Here is a 25,831-nt window from a genome sequence, read left to right on the forward strand (position 1 = left end):
AAGGGTGGGCGGTGCTACCCAAGTGTCACACTGAGGGAAGCTGAGATTCAGAAGAGTGGCAGATCGAGGGCATACAGAGCTGGCATTTGGACTCGGTCTGTCTGACTCTAGATGCTCTTTGTACCACAGAAACAAGTGATGTTCTCCAACACTCTGCTATGTGTTTACACACACACACACACACACACACACACACACACACAGTAGTACAGTAGTGCTGAGGATGGAGAGAAATAACTGCGCACTCCTTTCTCCTGTGTTAGGGAACATTCATTAGTTTGCAGCTTAAGTATTTGTAAACACTCAATAGCACCCAATCGCTCATCCCCCGCAGTTTCCTTTTGCTTGTTTTCTAGCAAGTGTATCACAGTAGAAGAAGAGACATTGAGTCAAACTCCCAGACAAGCTGGTGAAAGTTTTAACAGCTGGAGGCAACATCCTTCCCCACTGACAGAATTAATTTAAAAAAACAAAAAGAAACTACACATTTTAGGATAACCAACCAAATAAACTAACCCCTAATTGTAGGAAATGATTAAAATCTTGCAGTGAGATAAAGAAATAGGTTTTTACTAGGCATGGCATTTAGGCCATATCCATTCTAGATCACAGAATATCACCATGATCAAGAAATATGGTTTACGAATGTTCACTACGTGTAGTCACATGGGCAGATTCTCTTCCTCCTGTTATCAGTACAGTTACATCTCACCTATCCGAAAGGAGCCTAGTAAGGACCCTTGGTTCTCTGGAATAATACCAAATGCAAGCACCTAAGACCTCAGAGCAGCTAAAATGGATCCTCACTCAGTGGTACTTGACTCTTTCTCATGAGACAATTCTTACAAGTTTCCTTTAACCGATGGTCTTAGGCTCTACAGCAGCGGTTCTCAACCTGTGGGTCGCCTAAGACCATCAGAAAACACAGATATTTACATTACGATTCATAACAGTAGCAAAATTACAGTTATGAAGTAGCAATGAAAATAATTTTATGGTTGGGGGTCACCACAGCATGAGGAACTGTATTAAAGGGTCGCGGCATTAGAAAGGTTGAGAACCACTGGTCTAGAGTAAAGACAGTTTGGGAAATAGAACTGGCTTTGAATTCTAACTGAACTTTTGTCTGTGGACCCTTGGGACATGACCTAGCCTTTCTTAGCCTTTGTGTCCTTATTTATCCAATAGGTATACTAGTAAAAACAATGTCTGACTGAGTTGTGAGGATTTAAAATTGCATACACATCAATCATGATCATGCGGTGGCAGAGCAGGCATTCAGTAAATGGCAACAATTGTCAGGGTTAGCAGGTCTCTTCCACTCAGCTCTGCCCACTGGGATCAGCACAGGCTTGGCCCACAACAGGTGTTTATTATGCTAAACTGAATCAAAGGGACAAGACATTTGCTGATTTCCTCACTGCTTCCATATGGAAATTCAAATTTATCTCACATTCCCATAGCCTCACAATAAATCTGTTCCGAGAAAAATATGTATGCCTTTTTACAGACACCCAGCAAATGGTGCTCGTAGAACCAGCCTCTTTCCCCCTCTCTGGTTTGGTTGATGAGGCTGGTTTTCTTAGCTAGGAATGGTGAGCTAGAGGGAGGGCTCCAGAGCCTTTGGGTGCCCAGTTCAGACCTCCCTTCCCAGGACCCAATGCTATGAGTGGGATGTAGATCATATGCATTTGGGAAACGCCTCCTACATTGGCATGTTATTGAAGCCCTAGAGCAGGGGTGGGGAACCTTTTTTTCTGCCAAGGGCCATTTGGATATTTATAACATCATTCTCAGGCCATACAAAATTATCAGCCTAAAAATTAGCCTGCTATATTTGGTCAAACATTTAATTAACTCACCCCTAATGCCTTGGCAGGGCCAGACCAAATGATTTTGCAGGCCTTATATGGCTGGATGTTTCCCACCCCTGCCCTAGAGGATGGTAACCAGTTAACAATCACTGCAAGGATGAAAAACAGTTACTGAAAATCTATGTAATCCTCCCAGCAACCCTGCAAGGTAGGTCTCCTCCCATCTTACAGAAAAGAAACCAAAGCTCAGAGAGCTTAGGAATCCATCTACCTCTCCTACCTACCCAGTAACAGACTGCACTCCTTGCCCCCAGGTGCTGTCTCCCCCCACCACATGGCATTCTGTACACCAAAGGCAATGCTGTGGCCCTAATACTCAGACACCAGCAGGCTCTGTTCACATGTCCTCAAGGCTTTTTCCTCTTGAAGAGCTGCTTGTAAACCACTGACAGCAAGTCTGTGCTTTCTTGAGAATAAAGAACACTTCATCTTTACCTCAATGCTGTTGATGAGCTCTAAATATCGGAGGTCTCGTACTCTGATGAAGGCCTACAGAGGAAGAAATAAAATAATAAAATCAGCTGCTTTCTGGGCTTCAAAAGTGGGTGATTGGCTGGGGGTGGGAAGTCAAGCTTTAGAAAGTGAGCCAATAAGGAGGGAAAAGAAGCAAGCATTGATTAATCACTGAGTGTTCAGGAGGGTTCTACCACCCATTGAGGCTCAGCTTTATCCCTGGGATTAGTCCATACAAAGAAGCCCTGGTTGCATCAATCACTTTGGGATTAGGTGAAACAAAACTATAATACTGCAGTCTGAGATGGTGCCTGCTTAGAGAAACCTCTGCAAAATGGAAGAACAAGCCAGTCTGACACTCTGAGGCAGTGGCATCTGAGTGGGAGTGGGAAAGACGTACTGATTCAGGAGAGACTGCACGTACATCTTGGTAACTTGGACAGAAAACAGGAGACAGCTATGCTTACCAACAGTGCATAAACACAGGGCATCCAGAGCCTACAGTACCACCATGAAGGAAGAAAAGGAAGAGAAATTTGAGAAGGAATAAAGATGGTTTCTAGAAGGAAGGGGGAGGTAGGGAATGAATCACTCCCAAGTCCCTGGAAGGCAAACTCTTGCGTAAATCCTAAACGTGTAGCTCTTGCCTTGGACTCACAGTAAAGCCAGAGACTTTAACCCATGGGAAGTTTCCAGGCATCCATCTTCATGCAGACTGAAGCCTCTTTAGTTGCTTTCAGATTCTGCATGGGGTTTAGAGGAGCATGACCCACCATGTCAGGCTGATCTTCATGTGGCTTTGCTGTCAACATTCACACTCAGCTGTGCTTCTTTACATTGTCCCATTTGAAATGGGCTGACACACACCTAGAAGAGGCAGCAGGTCCAGGATGCCTTAGAATATGAAATGCGGAACAATACTCCTGGCTACTTGTAGCCTCTACTTAGCTGCATGACATCCTCCATCTTAAAAAGACTTGTGGAAATGAGCAAGTCACCCAGCCTCTGGCTGCCCACAGATGACCACAATGTACTGTCAACTTTTCGGCCCACAGGACCAAGCATCCTGTTGGGTTGGGGACCGAGAGGTGAATATAATTTGGCTCCTGTCCCCCTTCCCAATTCGGGGGTTCATATTCTAAAGGGGGGGGAAGGCAGATTAAATAGATCAATAAATCTCCCTGAGCTAAGAGCTATACAAGATGAACTAGATGCCCTGGAGAACAGAGATTCACTGTCTAAGCATGGGCAATAGCAGGAGGCAGGATTAAGTAAAGCATCACAGTAGACCCTGGCAAATGGGTATTCCTGAAAGGGTAAGGCAGTTATCACATGAGCAAATGGATGGAGAGCTAAGAGCACCTGTATTCTTAACTGGAGGTCTTATATTAGTAAGCCATCTTTGAGGTCTGGGCTTCCTTAAAGCAACACAAAGGGAAACCTGGAATGCCTGGCAAGTAGCAGGGAGGTAAGGAGGAGCTTTCTAGGTCTCAGGCCTAGCTTGCTTTCTAGTTGGGAGGCCCTGGACCTACTTCTTCCCCACCACTGAGAGGAATCTGTTTCTGAGTTCCTTCGGCCCTAACATTCTGCAGTGTCAGGGGTGCCCTGGTCGGAGTGGTCAGAATCACAAGGCCTGTGAATAACCTCAGGGGAAGGAAATGTGGGAACAGAAAAGCTTTGCAGTTCTGCTCAGGGCAGAGGTTCTGGGTGCTAAATAGCTCTCCTCTGCCATCTAGTGGGGACAGCAGTCTATCACCGGAATCATTCACCTCCAAGGGTGCCTGAGTGACTTGGCAAAACAGAAAAGAAAGGCTGGGGATTAGGAATTTGGGTAAAGTGATCAAGTTATAGTCTATGGTCAAAATCTATGGCTTTAATACAATAACTCCTATTCTCAGGAGTGTTGGGGGCGGGGTGTGATACAGATTGGGGGCAGGTATTAAGCAAATGGGAGTTCATTCCAGTTTAGTTTTCATCCATTCATACATTTGCTGAGCACTTAACACAGTTTTAGGCACTTCTGTCTAATTTCATTCCACGATGAAAATAAATAAAACATATTCTAGGAATCCTTTGTTATTCTTCATCCCTCCTGGCATTTCAAGGTGAGGCAGGAGAGGGAAGCTCCCTCCATGGAAATATTTCCTCCCTCTGGAGTCTTAAAGCCCTCTACTACTACCACTTTTATGACACAGTAGATCCAAAGCTATAATATACTAGAGGCCCAGTGCATGAAAATTCATGCACGGGAGGGGGGTCTCTCAGCCCTGTCTGCCCCCTCTCACAGTCTGGAAGCCCTCAGGGGCGGGAGGCAACCCGGTGATCAGGGGAAGGTGATGCCCCATCACACCTCTGCTGCTGCTGCCACTGCTGGCAGCACAAGCCTCCACTGGCCCTGGTTACCTGAGCCTCAGGCGGCCCTGGGTGGCTGGGCAGCTGCCATCCAAGGCTTGCCTGCACCTCGGGCCAGCTCTGGGTGGCTGGGCAGGCAATATCTGAGGCTTGCCTGTGCCTCGAGCCGGCCCTGAGTGGCTGGGGGGCTGAGGGGACTGGGGGACTCCGGAGGCAGGCGCCCCAGTGGCGCTGAGAGGACTGGGCACCGCCATCTTGTGGCTGTGGGTGCCACCATCTTTGAGGACATGGCAGTCAATTAGTATATTCCCTCCTTATTGGCTGTGGGCACCGCCATCTTTGCAACGGCATGAGGGTCAATTAGCATATTCCCTCTTTATTAGATAGGATATGATTATTATGTAATTACTAGAGGCCCAGTGCATGAAATCGTGCATGGGTGGGATCCCTCAGGGTGGCCTGCGGGGATCGGACCAAAACCCGCAGTCCAACGCTGCCTGCAGCTCCTACTTGCTGCTCCCGCTCATGTCTGCCCCACTGTGCCTGCCTCGGGCTCACGCCCAATCAGTCCTGATCAGGAGAGGTTCACACTGCAACAGCAGCAGCACATGCCAGTCATGAGCCCTGTGTCTGGCACCCTCCAGAGGGGAGTTGCCTGCAGGATCGGGCTGAAACTGGCTCTCAACATCCTCGAGGGGTCCTGGATTATGAGAGGGTGTAGGGCAGGCCAAGGGAGGGCAGGACAAGGGGCCCTTCCGGTGCACAATCAGGGCCAGGGAAGGACTGCGGGAGGGCTCCAGGGCATGTTGGGGGCCCGCCCCCCTCCCCCCCTCCCGGTCTCGCCCAGTCCCGATCGGGGCGACTGGGGCTGATTGGGGCCAATCAGGGCCAGCCGGCCAGCCGGGGAGGGATCACGGGAGGGCTCCAGGGTGTGTCTGGCTCATTTCACTCAGTCCCAATTGGCCAGACCCCAGCAGTAAGCTAACCTACCAGTTGGAGCATCTGCCCCCCTGGTGGTCAGTGCATATCATAGCAACTGGTCAACCAGTCAACTATCTGCCCCCTGGTGTTCAGTGTACGTCATAGCAAGCAGTTGAGCGGCCTTAGCATATCATTAGCATATTGCACTTTGATTGGTTGAACAGTCAACTGGTCACTGGACAACCAAACACTTAGCATATTAGGCTTTTATTATATAGGATAATTGTACTTGCTTTAATAACAGCTAGCATTTGTACAAACATTGCTAGTTTTAGAATCCTTTTTACAATGTGACAGTTAACCCTTTGCACTCGCTTGCTTTTTTCTCGATTCCTTTATTCTAATGCTAACCGTGTCGAGTCACAAAAGGTTAAGGCTGATGACACTGTGTCAGGCAGGGATGGCAGTTAGTGTCTTCACCCTCCCCACTGTAGAAAAGACTGAGGCTGAGAGAAATGGCTTGCCAAGGGTCTTCCAGCCTGCACATGGCCAAGCTGGTTCTCAACCAGGCTTCTGAACCCTAGTCTGGTCACGGTCCACTCTCTTTTCATGCTTAGAAGTCTTGACCTAGCATGGAGATGGCATCACATACTTCTGCAATTTCTTCCCTTTCAGCTCAATAGTATACACAAAATGAGTATCTGATTAATTGGCTATGGGAAAATAGAGACAGAAGGGAGACGTGGGGGAGAGAGTTGAAGGCCATTCCTTTCCCCCACACCTCAGGAGACATAGCTGGGTTCTTCCTAATAATGTGTGTCAAATGTTTTCAGCTATTTCTGTTATTTTAATAGACTGAGCCAGGACATGACACTATGAATCAAGGTCATGAATTATGCCATGAAGGTATGTGGGGAGTGACATTGCTGTCAGAATCAGAGAGCTCGACCATCTTGTCTAACATACTTAGCAGTGTGCCAAGAAAAACAGTATTGTGTAATAAATTACCTAATACCAATAAGTGCTTATGCCAATAACAAAAGCTACCATTTATGGAGTGCCTAGTATGTGCCAGGCTTTTAGCTAGGTGCTTTACATAAATGATAGCTAATAAGAGTGACAGCTAGAATCTATCAGATGCTTCTCCTGTGTCAAGCTTTATAGGCATTATCACATTAGATCCTTATAACTTTTGAAGATGGGGCGTATCATCACCCTAATTTTACCAATGAGCAACCTTAGGAAGGCTGTTACCTGCTCAGGCTTATGGTTAGAAGGTGGCTGAGCCAGGTCAGTCTAATTCCAGCACCCACTGCAGTATGCTTTTGCCTCTCCCTATGTCACCTGGAATGGACCCTCTTCTGCCTCCTCAAAGGACCCTCCAAGGACCAGATTCTTGCTCATTCTGACTAGATGCTTACCTTCTTTGCTGTTTCAAACTCTAATCCTTCTAAAGCTTCCATGGCCAGCTCACGCCAATCAATGTCTGTCACACCCAAGCAAGCAATCTGGTAGGCTTCTTTGAACATTTTCCTCTCCAGGTACTGGTACATGGGAGCAGACTGCAGGATTGAAGGAAAGAAGATTATTTTCAAAGCAAGGGAAAGAGATTCATACAAAGCCTGACTCCATATGTGTGCATTGACTTAATTACAAAAGCCTGCAGAGCAATGCTGCAATGGTTAATCAGTACCCTTTTCAGCCACACCCCAGTTCACCCTACATGCCTTCCACTCTGCCACCTCCTTTCATAGCTGAGCCATGCTCAGCAGCACAAACCTCTTGCCCATCCTCCCCTCCTCCACCGGCTTTCCCCACCTCCAGACCTGTCTCTCTACAGATTTCTCCATCATCTGGAATGCCTTTGCCCCTCTTCACCCTCTGGAAAGTATCGATTTGGCTTTCGAGACCCTGTTCAAGTGTCACTTCTTCTGGAAAGTCTTCACTGACCCTTCAAGTAATATCGTGAATGGTTCCTAATAACTTCTATTTGTAGGCTTTTGGATCTGTCCCAACAGTCCTGTGCCATAGGTATTATCACTCCTGGATTATAGCCTGAGACTGAAACTCAGGGAGGGCAACTGATTTGTCTAAGGGCACATACTAGTAGTGGCATATAGAAGATCTTGGGGCTGGAGCCTGGATGACCTCTTGGGTATGTGTGTGTATGTGTCTGTATACATGAGAACAAGTCTGAGTTGGGCCTGAGTGTCTTTCATAACTAAAGGCCCTCCCTTGTTTTAGGCCAGTCAGTGGGCTGAGGGAACTGCGTCTTTCCTTCTGGATTCCTAGGCAGTGGAAATCAATCAGTCAGTACCTCTGTGCTAATGGTTCCCAAATGTGGAGCTGAAAGTGCTGTTTTCTCCATTTGAGGCCTTAATCTTTGAAATTTCCTGTCCCATTTTTTGGCTTTAGCGTTGAAGGAAATTTCTTTTTAAGCCATTCCATCCTCTCACAGCAAGATGTGCCTGCTGCTGAGCACTCATCTTTCCTACTGTACCCTCCCTTCAGGTGGCAGTAGGGTATGGACACAGGAACAGTTGAGCTAGAACCCAGGCCTAGCTCAGCCACATCCTAGATGTGTGAATTTTGGGGTCAATTAACTTCTGTTTAGCTCACAGGCTACCATGGACAAACAAGAGAAGTACTTTGAAAATTGATAAAGTGCTGGGCAAAAAATGAGCATGCTCATTGCATCCATAGTATTTTCTCAGCACCAGCTCCTCCCCTTCTCACAAATCCTCCAGACTTGTATCCACCCCCAACGTTCCCTGTTTGAAATACCCTCGCTGTTCCTCTCTGCCTTTCCAAACCTTTCAGGGCTCAGATCAAGTGTCACCACCACCTGGAAGCTTTCTCAAACTCCCCATTCACAATGAGCTTTCCTTTCTGAACTCCTTTAGTGAGCACCTTCTGTTCCAATTTAGTTCTGTTTTGTAATGTTTAATATTTTAAGACTGTTGTTAATAATAAATAACAATAATAATAATAATAATAATAATAATAATAGGATTTGGACCAGACAAAACCTGAAAGAGGGATATATTTAACCTCATTGCACAGAAAACAAAAAGTGAACGGAGTTGCTCAAGGTCACAGCTAGTGTCAGAAAGCCAGTACTCCTTTCCCTAAACTCCTCTCCCTTTCACCATGCTGAAAGCCCCATGAGGGTTGGGCTTGCCTGGGAGGCACAATCTGAGAGTGGGAGTTTTAAAAATACCCTAACTGAACAAATGCCCTCTGAGCTCTATTTTATCTTGCTATCGCATTCCAAGCATGAAGTCACCACCCGCCCTGAGAAGCCCGACTAGGGCCTGCCGCCCTACTTGGCAGCCCTGACAAACCATTTCTTGCACAAGATGATGTAAATTTCGAAAGGAAACCAGAAATCCCCAGAGTGGGTCTGATGCTTTCTCCCTCCCCGCTAGGCCAAAACCACAGGATGGCTGGAGGCAGAAACGACAGATAAATAGCCTTTGTTTTGAGGCTGCCTTTCCTAACCCTTGGCAGTTCTGACCTGCTGCATCAGCAGGATGGCCTTGGTGCAGCCATTGGGGAGGGGGGAATCTGGCTTCTGAATCTTTAGAGCTTGACAGAGGAAGTCCCGGGCTGCCCCTCCAGCTCCTCTTGTCCCGCCAAAGTCAGGAGCAGCAAACTGCGTTTATCTTGAGGTCAGCATGGCAGTCTTGGTAGAAAAAACTTTCAATCAGCCTAGCATGTTTGGCATGATTGAGGAAGACTGTGTTTCTGATGGAAGTGGTGCATGAGTTTGGGATGGGGAGCAGATGAGGACTGCAAGGAAACAGTCCACAGGGGCTGTTCTTACCCCTCTTTCTGCTGCCACTTCCACCCACTTCTCTCCCTTCTTTCTCCGGTTTCTTTCTCTTTCCTTTTCCTCGGTCTGAATTCCACTAATATTTATTGAATAACTGCTCTGTGTTAGGTACTAATAATCCCTGCATCAATGAGTAACATCATCAACTATGAGGAAGAAATGAAGTCCAGTTCCACCCTTTACAAGAAGCCAAGCCAGGGCAAGGTGTGTGGAGGGAATATAGATTAATGTAGCCTAGCTGAAAGGCAATCTGGAAACATGTCTAAAAATCTTTCAAATGTAGCATAATTAGCCCTTGGCCCAGCAATTTCACTTCTAGGAATTTATATCAAGGAGCTAAGATGGGATAGGTGCAAAGACTTAGCTATTTATAAGAGCAAAAAGCTGCAAACAGCACAAATTTCTAACTACAGGGACTGGGTTCAGTAAGTTGTGGAAGATCAGGACAAAAAATAATCACTAAAAAGAGTACGGGGTGGAGGTGAGGCAGCAGGGAGGAAGGTGTGGCCATAACAAAAGGTAAGCCCAACACCAGGATCTCATGCACTGTTGGTGTGAATGTACCAACCTATACAGGTGATAAATTTGTACTGCAGCATTGCAAAACTGTTACCAGTGAGGGAAGCTGGGCAAATTGTACAAAGTATCTCTGTATGATATCTTACAATTATATTTGAATCTACAATCATTTTAGCTAGAGAAGGACATTTATTAACATGGAGCCATGTTTCTAGTATATTACAGAGTGCTAGTTGATAGCCAACAATTCATACAAAGTGATGGGTCTGCAATATGTAAATGTTAGGTTAAATCAGAAGATGGAGATAAAGGAAGGTAATTAAGTCTCTTATTTATAGTCCACATTCAGTAAAATAAGTGCAGTAAATCTGAGGTTTCATCTACAGGAGCAATATTTATAGATAATAAAAGTCAAAACAACATTATTCACAGTACGATTCCTCTTTTTAAATTTTATATATAACTAGAGGCCCGGTGCACGAAATTCATGCACGGGGGGGGATGTCCCTCAGCCCAGCCTGCACCCTCTCCAATCTGGGACATCCCTCTCACAATCTAGGACTGCTGGCTCCCAACCGCTCGCCCGCCTCGGCCTGATTGCCCCTAACCGCTTCTGTCTGCCAGCCTGATCACCCCCTAACTGCTTCCCGGCTGGCCCGATTGCCCTTAACTGTGCTCCCCTGCTGTCCTGGTCACCCCTAACTGCCCTCCCCTGCCAGTCTGGTCGCCACTAACTGCCCTCCCCTGCCAGCCTTGTTGCCCCCAACTGCCCTCCCCTGCAGGCCTGGTCCCCCCCGCAACTGCCCTCCCCTACAGGCCTGGTCACCCCCAACTACCCTCCCCTGCAGGCCTGGTCCCCCCCAACTGCCCTCCCCTGCAGGCCTGCCCCCCCAATTGCCCTCCCCTGCAGGCCTGGACCCCCCCAACTGCCCTCTCCTGCAGGCTTGGGTTCCCCCCCCAGTTGTCTTCCCCTGCAGGCTTGGTCCCCCCAATTGCCCTCCCCTGCAGGCCTGGTCTCTCCCAACTGCCCTCCTCTGCTGGCCTGGTCACCCCTAACTGCCCTCCCTGCTGGCCTGATTGCCCCCAACTGTCCTCCCCTGCAGGCCTGGTCCCCCCCAACTGCCCTCCCCTGCAGGCCTGGTCCCCCCCAATTGCCCTCCCCTGAAGGCCCGGGTCCCTCCCAACTGCCCTCCCTTGCTGGCCTGGTCTCCCCAAACTACCCTCCTCTGCTGGCCTGGTCACCCCCAACTGCCCTCCTCTGCTGGCCTGGTCACCCCTAACTGCCCTCTTCTGCTGGCCTGGTCACCCCTAACTGCCCACAACTGCCCTCCCCTGCAGGCTATCTTGTGGTGGCCATCTTGTGTCCACATGGGGCAGCCATCTTTGATCACATGGGGGTGGCCATCTTGTGTCTTGGAGTGATGGTCAATTTGCATATTACTCTTTTATTAGATAGGACTAGAGGCCCAGTGCACGAAATTTGTGCATGGGTAGGGTCCCTAGGCCTGGCCGGCGATCAGGGCCAATCTGTGGGGCGACCGGTGGGGCGATCAGGGGACCCCTGCTGGCACCCGCCTTGGCTGGCCTGGGGCCTGTGGCTGGGGGCAGCTTCTGCATTGAGCATCTGCACCTTGGTGGTCAGTATGCATCATAGTGACCAGTCATTCCATCGATCGTTCTGCCATTCGGTCGATTGAATATTAGGCTTTTATTATATAGGATCTTATACTCCTAATTATATATATTATGCATACATTACACATAAAAATAGAAAAGGTCTGGGTGGATATTTTCCAAAACGTTTAAGAGTGATTCTCTCTTCAGGGTGGGATTCTGAGGGCTAGTCTCCTTGGTGCTTATCTTTATTTTATGACAGTTCTGCAGTGGGAATGGCTTACATTCCCACCTCCCATTGCTATTCTGGCCTCCTACTAGTGTGAGGGACTTGTGCAGATAGTCCCATGCTCCCTTTTTGGCTCACTGACCTCAGCTCCCACACCCCATTCCACCTATATTATCTTTCTCTCACACACACCATCCCCTTCATATGCCTGTGCATACACCCTGCTGGACTCCCAGCTTTGCTGGCTTACTCTACTCTGCCCCAAGCACAGCTCTCAGTAAAACACAACTCTGTCTTCTGGTAGACAACCCTGCATACCCCTCCCTGTCCCTACTAGGAATTGGGGATCAACTAGGAAGTGGGGATCAGAAAGAATGGAGGTTCAGTGATGCTGAGCTTTTTTGCTACTACTGAGAGCTGACAGACATCCCAGGTTACCTGTGGCACCTCCACAGCTGATATGGAGAAGGCATGCAGGCAGAAGATCTTGGAACCATTGTAGCCTACCACAAAGCCCTGCAGCTTCTGCTGGTGCACAGGGAAGGTGCTAGCTTTGATGTTGAGGTAGCCTCCTCCCGAGAAGCAGAGCATGTCCTCACACTGGGTGTTCCAGGCCACACTGTTGGCATTCGGTTCCTGAGGGACAGGGATGGTGAGAACACTGTAACTATCATCCTAGGCTTTGGCACAATTCCTACATTCAGTCAAGTTCTCTTTTTAAAGCCTGAATCACATTAAATTGCTAACAGTGGGCTAGAGGGAAAGGGAAGAAAAGGGGATTGGAAGAAATGGATAGGGGGATAGAGGCAAGCACTCCTATGCACTTTTGTATGTTGGAATTTTTGAATAAGCAAGCATTACTTTTGAATAAAAATTATTATTCCCAAATATTAATCATTACATAAAAAGTGAGAAAATCAGCAAAGTAGATTCTACTTCTGTATGGAAGAATGTTTAAAGGAATATATTCCAAAGAATTAATAGTAGTTGTCTTTCAGTGGGTGCTTTAATATTTTCTGTTTTTTATTTGCCTGAAATTTTCTTTTGGTTATGAATATTTATTTTTTTATAATAAGAAAAAGAACAGTGAGCTATTTTAAAATTAAAACATAATATATTGTCTCTAAATTTATAATCTGCACACTACAAAAATACAATCACCCTGGGAGGTACTCCCTTGTCCCACCTCCTCTCAAAGATTTCTGCTCAGCTCTAGAGACTCAGGGACCAGCAGAAGTTCATATCTTTCTGCCTAGAATATTTAACAATGTCTAAATCTTTTATAAAGAGCATAGATTATTTTTATAATGAGAAAGAAAACATACAGCTATTTGCATTTGCAGGGGTTGGGGCAGTGGAGAGAAGAAAAAATAGCTGGGAATGTTTATGACCCCTAGCAAGGGCTGAGAATTACCTTTCCCAGCCTACTACAGAAAACCCTCAGTGGGGACAGGGAAGGACACACACCTTTCCACCCCTATATGGCTCTAGGCTGGACACAGATTCACACCTGGGAACTGCTAACCTACCTACAGGGGGTTGTGTTGAGGCTGGGGAGATGAGAAGTAACACTGAAGGCCCTATCTTGTGGCAGGCACTATGGTGTCTTACTTAGTCCTGTAGCAATCCTATGAGGGGGAATTTATTAGTTCTATTTTAGAGGTAAGGAGAAATTGAGACTCAGAGAGGTTCACTAACTTGCTTGAGAGATGAAGGCAGAGCTGGATCCCAGATCTGTCTGAAGGCAAAGCTTATGCTCTTTCTTTCCCCTAAATCACTCTGCCTCCCCAGTTATGAGTGAAATGTTATCAACTGGGAGTCACCGGGGCTAGTGGTAGCCAGGTACCTCCTTTCAAATGACCGAGGTAGCTCCCTACCGCAGCACCCTTCCACCCTGCTGATTCTATCGCTGAGGACAGGGAGGAGACATCAATCTACCCATTATACTGGGAAACCTTTGGTGGTTGAGAAAGCCAATCAGGGGAGGTTTTAGCTTTGGGGGAACTCACTTCAGGCAAATAGGCCCTGACCACTTACAAAGCCCTAAAGAGGCAAAGAGCAGCACCAAGTCCACTAGAAAGCCAACCAGGCACTGGGCATAGAGCCTTTGGGCTCTCTTCTCCGATGACATACTTCCTCCAGCCACAGGATCAAATGATGTGTAAACAACGCCTATCCGCAGAACAGTTCACATTTTGCTGGCTGTTCTAGCATCCTTGTGAAATAGCAGGGAGGGCTTCCCCCATGTCTCCCCTTCCTTCAGATGGCAAAACTCATCCTGTTTCCTTACTGTGTCTTAGATCATTCAAAGATGCAGGCAGCTTCCAGGAGGTGAGCAGCAGACTTTTTCAAAATAATCATCATCACTTTAACCCATACACTGATAGCCTGCAACATGCCACACTTAGATTTATTATTATTCATTTACTGCTCTCAGTAATCTTGTAAGAAAATGTTACTTGCCTATCTTACTTGCAACAAAACCAAAGTTCAGAGAGACTCACTCTGCTCCTGCAGCTTATGTGTGGGAGGGGCTGGCTGTGTCTGGGGCCTCTTAAGACTCTGCACCCCTGCTTAGACCCTACACCCTTACACCTCACTGCTCCTTCCAGAGACCCACCTGGAAGCCAGAGCATAAGCACCTCCTATAAGGGCTGGGAAGCTAGAGGAGGGTCTCTAATAACAGGATCATGTCCTGGACACTCCCTGGGACTTCACCTGAAAAAGCAACTCCTTGGTGTGAATGTCATAGACCAAGCATGTATCGTTTTCATCCACCACGGCCAGCTTTTTTCGGGAGGCGCTCATGTCTAAGCAGCGCACGGCTGTGGCCTGTTTCAGTAGGACAATGGCAAAGAGATTGTCCACGAAGATCTTCAGAATCTGGCAAAATTTCAGAGAAAAAGTGTAAGTTACCATGGCAACAAGACCCTGGAATACTGCCAGGCTGTTGGAACCCATGTGTTCTAAAAAAACAACTCCCACTAACTTCACTAGAGGCTCTGTGTAGAGAAAAGGACTCATCAAAAGAAAGGGATCAGGGCTTATCCTTAGGAGAACAGAGTGTAGTTCATCTGAGGTCACCAAAGTAATGACATGTTGGCCCCAAGACATGACAAACTTACTTGAAAGTCTGCTTGACTGGGGATTTGTTAATGACATTACCCAACTGCAGGGTTAGGAAACACAATTCAGCAGAGGTCTGAGTAACTAACACAGGAAGAGGCTACTGTAAACATTGACAAGACATCTGGTATAACCACTGCAAAATGATGATGATGATGATGATGATGATGATGATGATGGTAAAAGCAATCAGTCATTGACTATTTTTGATAGTTCTGTAAAATATTATCATTTGTAAAACCTGAGCCTCAGAGAGGTAAAGTCATCTGCATAGAGTCACACAGCTAGTGAGTAGCTAAACACAAACATGACCCCAGGTCAACCTACCTCCAAAGTCCATGCCTTCAGGCCTCACACTGGAAGTGACATTGTGACAAAAAACACATTCCTCCCCTTTGGTATTGCTATTCTATGGTCCCTGCTAACGCATACTCCATACTCCCATCCTCAGGAAAGGCCTGATAAACCTCCACCACAAGCCAGCCATCTGCTAGACAGCTTGGCTCTCAGGCTAATGCAGTTACATTTTTACTTTCAAATTTCCATGAAGCCCACTTAGAACTTTTCTTATTTTGAGCAAAGAACACATACAGAAAACTGTTCAACTTTGTATAACCTAGATTTTCCACATCTATTTGAACAAAGGGCCCATTTTTCTTATAATATCTAGTAATAGCCTACAGACCAGTACCTTCTAGGACACAAGCTAGAACACACTGCCTTAATCCATTCACTGCTCTAAGAGGGATCTGACCTAAGGAATGATCTCTGCCTCCCTCTCTACCAAGCTACAGAAACTGCTCCTCTAACAAATCTCCCACCATCTGGGTGACTTTTAAGCCCACTAATCTACTCAACTCTTGGCCCAGGGGTGCCGTGCCAACTCTGCCAGAAGGGGCATGCTATGAGTCTGAGGACCTTCTTTGGCCTGAGGCTATCCTTATAAAAGGTAGCTCTAATGTGCCCATGAAGGGAAGAAGCCTTTCTTGCCCTGAAAACCTATCTCAGGGTCATAACTTGACTGTTTGCCTGCATCTGCATGCAGATAGTCAGACTGATGGACAACCCGAAAGAGCACTCACCTGTCCATTCTTCAGGCCCACCAACAGACCTTCCCTTCCTGGAGGGCCACCAATCACCTTGATGTAGCGAATGAGAGATTCCATCTGCCACTCACGCTCTTTCACTCCACTGAAGGACAGGCACTGCAGCCGTTTCTCCTAGAAAGCAATCCCCCTACCTCTGCATGGGTATTCAACAGAGAAAGTGTTCCCTAGCCCTCCAAAGGAGGTCTTCCTGCCTCTGAGGGATGAAAAACACTTTATATTCAGGATCTATCTAACCTAGTCCCCATGACTGGTATCGTTAATCCTTCATGAAAGTCTTCCCATGGCCTGACCGGTTTGGCTCAGAGGATTGAGCATCGGCCTGCGGACTGAGGGGTCCCAGGTTCGATTACAGTCAAGGGCATATAGCTGGGTTGGGGGCACAACCCCAGTGGGAGGTGTGCAGGAGGCAGCTGATCGATGTTTCTCTCTCATCGATGTTTCTAACTCTCTCTCCCTCTCCCTTCCTCTCTGTAAAAAATCAATAAAATATATTTTTTTAAAAAAGAAAGTCTTCCCATGGATCCTTGCTCAGCCTCAGATCTTCCGTGCAGACTCTAAGCAGCCAAAAGCACACCTGTTTGCCACTTCTATACTATAAACCTGTGGTACCCCTAAACTGCTTAAAGTTCTAAACTTTTAGAGATGTTTTAATAATATTTTATATCTATAGTGATTCCTAAAGGAATCCATTTTATCACTTCCAATAGGCCTAGTTTCATGAAACAAAATCCACCTCTACTTCCAAGAAAGATGCTGGGTTGGCCTTCTCTCAAAGTCTTTCCAAACTTCTCTTGGCATTGACCTAGACATTTTCTAGGAAGCTCTAAGTTGAGAAATTTTTTTCTGTGGGGAAAAAAAATCTATCAGAAAGTAAAAACTCCCTTTACTGTTTTGAATTAAAATACATTGTTTTTTTGTTTAACTGAAGGATATAATAAATTTTTATGTGTATATGTTTACCAAAAAAAATCAATCTTCATTTTGTGGGATATCAATTTAGGCTTTAAGTCATTAAAATATACATAATCCCAGTATAACGAAGTACTTTGCAATACAAAAAAGAAGTTGTCTCCTGTTTGTGGCCCATGACTTTCTAGTAGAATCTGACCATATAGATGTCAACAAAATAAAAGCAATAACCAATTCCTAGTGACCAAAAAACCCTGAGTTGGGTACCTTCTCCTCGGAGGAAGCATAAGGTGGATTCAGTCTGAGCTGCTGCTGCTTACCTGGCAGAGGATGATGTGATCAGAGCACACCACCAGGAGGTTGCATTCAAACTTTTTGACAATCTTCTCCTTTACCCGGTAACGCATGTCTGATGAATCATCTGAATACAACTCATAGATGAGGATTTTTTCTGGCAGTTGGATAGCTAATCGATTTTTGTAGATGGCAATTTTCTTGACAAGCTCTTTGCATTTAATCCGAACTGTCAAAGGAAAAAAAATCCAGTTCTAGTAAGAGGTCGTTAAGTAAGGTAGAAGGCAGAGAAATGAAAAGCTATCATTTACTTAATGCTACTGGCAATTAAAGGAGACACTCTCATCAAAAAATCTTTAGAGTACAATGTACAATCAGCTCTGCTAAACACTGGGATCCAAAGTCTTATATAATCTTTATGATCCAAAGCTTACAACTGAGTATGGAAAATGAAATGCTTAATGCTACCATTACTTGCTGAACATAAATCTAAACTCCTCTGCATGGCACTAACGGCCCCTGATGATCAGGAGCCCACCTGAGTGACTGCCCACAACTCTGGTCATTCTCCAAACACCACCCTTGACAACAGTGAGCCATGTGTAGTTTATGAGGTACACTACACTCTCACACTCATTATGGACCAGGCAGAGAAAATGTCTCCAGAAGGGATGCTTCCGGTGCTACACCCTCACCATCACTGTTGGAATCTTTAAATGGAGGTGCTCCCAGATGGGGACCAAAGAATGTCTGTCATCTGAATCTGCAAGACAACTCCCAACCAGAATCCCTACGCACAGGCATCTGGCAGTGTGCAGTGTCATGTATATCTGGATATGAATATACTTGGAACAAGTGGATTCTTAGCCTTTTTAACCAGCCCACCCCCTTAGGTGGATAGAAGAAAAGACTGAGTTTGGACTGAACTGCACTAGGCCTGGAACCCTGATCTGACTGAGCTTGTGGTAACCCACTGACTCTGCTTAACCCTGGGGCAAGGACCTGACAGAAGGCAAGTTGAGATGTAGCTGAGGGAGAAGTACCCCAGAAGTGCCTCTGACCAGAAAGAATGCAGGTCCACAAAGACCCATGCAGGTCAGCCACCATGGCTCTCACTTGTTATACATTATCCTCCCTTAGTTAGGGAGTACATGTTCCCCTGGAATTATCTGCAAAATTTTGTGTGTCTGTGTGGTATTTTTTGAGAAAGGGTTTCTTGCTTTCATTAGATTCTCAAAAACATCTACATTCTCCCCTTGCCCTACCTCCTCACAAAAAAAAAAAAAAAAAAAAAAAAAAAAAGCAAGAACCACTGGTCCAACAGGTTTCCAAAAGACCAAGGAGAAATATTTCCTACCATTTCACTTCCCTGTCAGCAGTCCTCTCCACCTACACCTCTCCCCAGTATTTAGAGGGTAGAGGGACTCTACCTTTCTGCTCAGTGATCAGGTGCTGCACGATGACATCAGTCATGCTATCCCTGTATGCATACCGGTCCTTATAGAGCCCATGGACAGTGCTGAAAATAAGCTGGTAGAAGGAAATGGTGCCATCCTGGCAGCCTACCACCTGCAGGGAAAGAGAGGTGTCAATTCCCAGCTCTCTGTGGAGAAAGAGTCTACCTTCCCATTTGTCAGGAACAAACATCAATGATTTGACTGGCTAAGCAGGCCTGATGTTCAGTTCCTACTCAGACAATGGCCCAATAAAAATGAACTCCCTCTTCTTACCACATAGTTGGAATCGGGCTTCACTTTACAAGTCCACACCCAGGAGTTCTGCTCCCCAACAGTCCCGAGCCGCACTCCATCCTTGGTGAAAAGGGATACTTGCTTGTCTGACCCTCCCAGTAAAATGTACTCCCCTTTAGTAAAGTAGCTGATGCAGCAGGGGTCAAAATTCAGTGACTGATCCTTCCCAATCTGAGGAAAGAGAACATACACTAAAGGAAAAAACAACTTCTGAATCCTGAAACTCAACAAATGTTAGTTATTATTACTATTATTATTATTATTATTAAGCCAGATCCTTTTAAATATCAAAAACACTTAAAATGCCAAAAATACACAAATTATACCTAAGCCTAACGTAAGATTTACTTCATCATCCCATATTTAATTCTAAATCTTCCCAGAATTAAAAGATACTTAGACAAGAAAACAATTTTACTGTTCCAAATAAGTTGAGGGGTACTTTCTCAGAAGACTGAGGTTGCTTATTAGTCCAAAACTCTGGGCCACAACATGAACACGATATTTCCCATGGCCCTGACTTCCATATCGAGCTTTTTTTTATTGTCACTATAGCAACAAGACCCCATTCCCACCTAGGATAGTGTGGTTATTTGTTCTAGGAAACTTCTAATACCAGCCTCAGTGCCAGGTACACAGTAGATGTGCCAATAAATATTTATTAAATGATTATGGACATACATTAAGTGGATGAATACTAGTAGATAGGACCAGGGAAACTGGATGCTAGATAATTTAAATGATGGTTCTGAGAAAACAGCCATAGGAAACTGAGAAAATTCTTTATTATCTACAACCTTTATTTTTACTTGACTACAAAAGAAATGAGCAATGGTAAGATGAGGCAGAAGAAATGGCTCCACAGTTAGGCTAAACATACCTAAAACCCCACTTCTAGCATGATATGTTTTGAGAAATAAAGATGCTGTTAAGCAAAAGGCTCCATTGAAATGGCTGTATTTCTCATTTGCTTGGCTGTGGTAGTAAGCCATCCCACCACCTTCACTCTAATCCTCAATGTCTCCAGTCTCCTAACAGATTTCCTACCACTAGGCTCTCTTTATTCTAATCCACCCTCCATAGAAATAAGGAATTCTCTGAAACAAGAATCTGACCCAAGTCACTCCCTACCTAAATCTATGGCTCCGTAATACTCACAGAATACGATGTTCAAACTCCATGTTCACACTACAATCTTGTCTCATCTTCCTTTCTAGCACCATCTTCTCTCCACAAATCTTAGGACCCAGTCACCCTGAACAACTCACTGTTCCCTGAGTTGTCATCTATTTTCATTTCTCCCTGCTTTTTCAGATGCTATTTTCTCTGCCTGAAACACCATTCCCAATGCCCTCTGCCTAGCAAACTCCTGCTTATCCTGCTCAAAGTCACCTCTACAAAATCTCCGATCTCCACCAAGCAGTGATGTCACCCTCGTTTGCGTCCCTATAGCTATCTATCGGTACAGCTCTCTATCATGCCATGTATCACTACACTGGGACTGCTGGCTATCAAGTACGTCCCCACCAGCCTGTGAACTCTGGCAGAGCAGAAGCATTAACTTACAAAGCTCAATGTCAGCGGCTCCTAACACAGGTGAAGGGCTGGCCTAAATGGGTGCTTATAAATGTGGGTAGGATGGAGAAAGCAAATATAGAAGGCAGGGTCATGACCAAGATCAAGGCTTTACAGTCAGACCAATCTGGGTTTTTATCCCATTTGCAACCATTTACTAGCAGTGTGAAACCTCAGGCATAGTATTTGCTTCACTGCTCTGAGTCTTACCTACTCATTTCTAAAAAGTTGATAATCACAGGGCTTTATTAGACTTAAATCAGATAAAGGATGCACAGCCTAGAGCACAGTGTCTGGCTGGTATCACAGCAAATAACTCAATAAATAGAAACAAACAATAAAAAGTTATAATTACTAATAATACAACCTCAGAAAGTGAAAAACTACTATAGGCATGACTGTAACTGCATCTCCCACTGGGTCTGTACAGAGCTACATACCTGTTTTCCACTTAGTTGGTAGAAGGAAAGTTTCTGCCCCCAATCAGCTACAGCCAGGATGTCATTACGTTCCTCTCTAATCAACAGAAGACAAAAGAGGTTATGGGGGGCCGTGGTCTGCTGATGAGTTAGCCCTAAGGGTTTAACAAACAGGAAAAAGAAAGCCCTGGCCAACCTGTCAGATTGCCAAATGTTGTACAGTAGTACTGAGATTAAGTTGTAACATGGGCCAACCCATCAATCAGCCCAATAGGATGAGGGGTAGCAAGGCTCGATTCAACCTTCCTGGGATCTATTATTTCCCTAAATGCCCTACCATGAGCTTGTGGTACCAGTGAAGCTAAAACCCTCATTTCAAAGCTTCATGTGGAGCAACTATAAGAAAGGGCAAGGCTGCAGACTCAAGAGTGCTTTATTCTTAGGTACACACAGTATAGGGAGATAGCAGAGAAATGTCTTTTGCAGTGGGAAGGCATGGATTGTCTGACTTTTTTAATAGACAGAGGAAAACTTGCTTGCTCTTCTTGAAGAGGGAAAATTAATACCTAAATTAGGTTCTCTCACAGTTGGGGTAAAATGGTGTCTGACTGGATATTATAAAAATAAAAGTAATGGGCTCTCTAATGATCAACAACTGTCTTTGAAACTGGGTCCCTATCAGGATCAGTGACTTGGGACCAGGACTGTAGGACCAGCACACAGGAGAAACTGAGGCTGGGGATCAGGCTACTTAGGAATCTAGTTTAAGAGTTTAATCCCTGCCTTTGAGGCCTGGCCTTAACCACCTAATGTTGCCTCCTCTTTGTTTATTAGGTCCAGTTTTCCTGAACCCAAACCCTTGTGGTCAACGGGCAGCACCATTATATATGCAGGCCAGGAATGGTGCAACCTTATCTGCAAAACTCAGCCAAGAGTGCAAAGTGGTAAATACCACGGGCACTAATTCACAACTAAGGGGGGGAAAGACAAAGACCAAGAGCGATGTTAACAGGAAGGGACCTGCAGGTAAACTTGGTGTGACTGGCACTGAAGTCCAAACACAGTCTAGGAGGCCAGCCTGCAGTGAGCCCTTCTGGGCATGCCATATATGCCTATCAACTGGCTTCAAGCCCCATGACCGAATTGGTGGTTTTCAACCTCTTTTTTTCATTTCCCACCCCCCCTGGCAGTGGGTCTCTACCAAAACAAAATTCATGTTAAGTAATAAAAAGGATTACTCTGTTTGAAGCACAGATGGGACCAGAAGCCCACCTCTCCCTCCTTTCCTCAACCCCCCACCTCCCACCTCCTTCTTCTAAAGAACCACAGGTACCACAGAACAGTTTGGAAAGTTCCAAGCCAGACTATGTTTACCCAATCAGAAAATCCTGGCTATCCCAGCTTTTCCATTCCAGAAAGAAAGAATGCCTGGACAGCCAGGATTTGGGTCATGAGGATTATGGGTAAGTTGAAGGCTTCTTCTCTGATATGTGCTCTAGGAAATGCAAGGTAAGGTATAGTGTAGGAATAGGCTAAGAAAGGTGTCCAATAATAGAGGAAAGTATTAAATGAATTATGGTACATCCACACAGGGGCATACTATGCAGACATTCAAAATCATGTTTTCAAAGGACTTCTAATGTTACTAGAAAGAGTTCACTCTGTGATGTTAAGTGGAAAAATAGAAAGTAGGATGTGATTTAGTAAATTATATGAACACATTGAGGGGAAATACAATCAAATGCTAACAGTGGTTTCCTCAAAGGATAGGGTTTTACAGAGGAGTTGAACTCTTTCCTTTAGACTTTTCAGTATTTCCTGAAGTCTCTCAAAGGATGATTTTACAATCCACACACAAGTTTTAAAAGGGTGTGTTTCCCCCGTATTGGAGGAGCTTTCACCAACATCGACCTCAAACCCTCTTAGAAAAGAGTTTAGAGCAGCATCTGCCCCATCAGGTCTGCTCCGGGGTCTTGTCCCTTTTAAGGAGGGTTCTCGCTCCTCGGGACACACTCACAAGTTGTCGTCCCTGAGACTGTCGTCCTCTTCCTCTGGCTCTTCCTCCTCTGCCTCACTACCCTGACTACTGTACACTGCTGACTTCAGAGTGGAAGGAATTTCCTGAAAATATCTGTTGACAATGACTTCCTCGGCATCCTCGTTCTCTCTGTTCATCCAGAAACTCTCCCATCGGCTGTAGACAATAAGTGGTTGTTCACAATCACAATGCCTAGAACTACACTAAAGCCATAATTTCAAAACCTGTCAAGGAGCCCCTGAACCCTGCCGGAAGAGGACAGCAACCAGGTACACTGGGCATCCTGCTTCTCATGAATTAAAAATGGTACCCTGAAGCCACAAAGTCATCTGTGGCCACAAAATCTAACAGCAGGAACTTGGGGGTAGGCTAATGGCCTTTGAAGGCATTAGACATGCATGGTACAGCTCTGGGCTGGACAAAATTATTCAGGAAGAAGAAGAATAATCTGGTGTAGAAAGGCAGTGAAATTACACAATCTTCTAAATCAAGTAGGCACCACCTGTAAAGTGACATTGGGCTTGTAAACAATTAAGTCCTTTAATTTACCTTCAGAGGACTCTGTGAAAGATATTGGTGGTTTATTATTATAAGATTACATAAAGAGCATATAAAGGTATTAGCCCACCCTCAAAGTCACATTGGCATAGAAAGAAAAATGTGTGTAAGGTTTGAGAAAGTAAATGCCAATTGTTTGTGGGACTGTAGAATTTGGGGACACTTATAGACTTAATTAGGCTTTTTGGGGCAAGGGTAACAAAATGACTCATGAAAAAGCTATTTATTATTGGGTGGGCACATTTTCTGCCCAACTTGGAGAAAATAACTGAAAAAGAAAAAAGACCAAAATAAAGCCACAGCAAAGAGGTGAGCTATTAATTCATAAGAAAATGGCCCTCTGTGTCGTGTGTGTGTGTGTGTGTGTGTGTGTGCGCACGCGCGCGCACACACACACACACACACACACTTTGAGATGGCCTAGATAGCTCATCTGCTTAGCTAAATTTCTGGGATTCATTCCAAAACACAAGATGGGCTCTTTAAAAATTTCATTCAAATGGAACAGGTTCCAAAACATATCAGTCAAGTGGGCTGAGAAGCCTCTGAATGCATGGAGAGCCCTTACGGGGAGAGAAAGAAACAGTGTGCTCTAGAAAGAGGAGAGCTGTAAGAGCACCTTGAAGGGTTCCAGCAGATGGACCATATCGGGGAGAGGGAGCCCCCAGGCCGCTCGATCTTCACTTTTTCCTCGCCATTTTTGTTCCGTAGGCTGATGATTCCATTGAACATTCCCAGAGCCAGGTACTGACCATCATTTGTCCAGCTGTTCACACAACCAGCAAAGGGCACAGGGAGAGGGAAAGGAACACACAGAAAGTAAAAACCAGTGAGGATGTGTGGGATGGGAATGGGGGGATGAGGTCAAATATGTGATACCTTAATCAATAAAGAAATTAAAAAAAAATAAAAAATAAAAACCAGTGAGGATGATGCCTTGGTTGATGTAGAATCTGATGAGGCAGCAATGGTTAGGCTCATCTTGGTGATGATGTAAAAATTAGAGGACCAGACTTAAAATCCCATTTATTTCTGGGATCAACAGATAGATTTGAAGACAGGAGCCCCTTTTTCTGAGTTCTCACAGCTCTCTGTCCAGTCCTCCATGACAGCCCTTAGCTTGTGCCTGCATTGCTGCTGGGTCAGCCTCCATTCCCCACTCACCATTTCAACACATTCCCACTTTAAGAACACATTAAGAACAAAATCTATGTCTTGGTGTATTCTAGGCCTCTAGAACAGGTGCTTAACAGATGTTGGATGAAAGGAAGGCTACACTCAGAGCTGAACAACAAGAATAGCTACCATTTATAGAGTGTCTTCTCTATGCCAGGCTCTGTGCTGTACGCTTTTAGACTCTTTAGTTTGTGTGCATTTCACAACAGCCCTATCAAATCAGTATTTTTACCCAGTAATGTCAGATGAGGAACCCGAGGCTCCAGCTCAGAGAGATTTTGTAACTTTCCTAAGGTTACTGAGCCTGTCAGTCATCCATCTGGATACTAATCCAGGTCTAACATCAAAGCCTATGCTTTCTCCGGTGCGCATGCCACCTGGCAAGGACTATCTTGCATCTCCAGATAGTCTCCACTGAGGACAGCTGTAGGCTGAGGAGGTTTGTAACTAGATAACTGCATGAAAGCAATTTATAGTTTTCTTTTGCTTGATGGTCAACGGCAGGTACAAGTCCTTCCTACCAAGAAGACCAGAAAAGAAGACAAGAGGAAATACAGGGGCCCAAACCAACTAGCTAACACAGACTTTCTCTACTATATGAATTTCCTGGATTTTGAGAGTCTGTTTAGACAAGAAGGGAACATGAAGTCTACCTTCAGAGCTGTCTCTAACTCACCTACAGCAGGTGATCTTGCTGCTGGATTTGTGCTTGGAGACAGACTTCTGTTCAGGAGACCACAAGCCTTCAATGAAAAATAATATTTAAAAGAGACAGATTGGTGGGAATATTACTCAGCAATAAAAGAGGAACAAAAACTGATACACAGACAACTAAGAGGATCTCTGGAGCTTTATGGCCAATCTTTAAGCCAATTTTAAAAGGTCACACACTGTTGATCCAACTTGATAAATTCTTGAAATGACAAAATTACATAGAAATGGAGAAGAGATTAATAGTTACCAGGTACCAGATGTTAGGGATAATAGGAAGTGTAAGGGAGTAGATGATAAGGAGTATCTCTATGGTGGTGAGAAACCCAGCTTCCTGGGTTTGATGTTATATAACAGTTACATAAGAT

The 25,831-nt window shown here is 45.3% G+C and overlaps 1 protein-coding gene across 3 annotated transcripts in view; it reads right to left on the minus strand.

Moving 5' to 3' along the window:
* Positions 1-25,831, minus strand: part of IFT122 (intraflagellar transport 122) — an 81,942-nt gene that overhangs the window by 30,923 nt on the left and 25,188 nt on the right. For all 3 annotated transcript variants that reach the window (XR_008558854.1, XR_008558853.1, XM_008152287.3), the window contains exons 6-17: positions 25,429-25,495; positions 24,196-24,342; positions 22,998-23,174; positions 21,002-21,077; positions 18,966-19,157; positions 18,666-18,804; positions 17,262-17,464; positions 16,006-16,143; positions 14,516-14,680; positions 12,236-12,433; positions 7,022-7,162; positions 2,310-2,363 (exon numbers count right to left, since the gene is read on the minus strand). Coding sequence is in view for 1 of the 3 variants with exons in the window: in XM_008152287.3 (XP_008150509.2) it covers positions 2,310-2,363; positions 7,022-7,162; positions 12,236-12,433; positions 14,516-14,680; positions 16,006-16,143; positions 17,262-17,464; positions 18,666-18,804; positions 18,966-19,157; positions 21,002-21,077; positions 22,998-23,174; positions 24,196-24,342; positions 25,429-25,495 (1,697 nt within the window). In the remaining 2 variants the exon portion in view is untranslated. The remainder of the gene's footprint in view (positions 1-2,309; positions 2,364-7,021; positions 7,163-12,235; positions 12,434-14,515; positions 14,681-16,005; positions 16,144-17,261; positions 17,465-18,665; positions 18,805-18,965; positions 19,158-21,001; positions 21,078-22,997; positions 23,175-24,195; positions 24,343-25,428; positions 25,496-25,831) is intronic.

This window comes from Eptesicus fuscus, chromosome 18 (genome assembly GCF_027574615.1).
Source record: "Eptesicus fuscus isolate TK198812 chromosome 18, DD_ASM_mEF_20220401, whole genome shotgun sequence".
Lineage (NCBI taxonomy): Eukaryota > Metazoa > Chordata > Mammalia > Chiroptera > Vespertilionidae > Eptesicus > Eptesicus fuscus.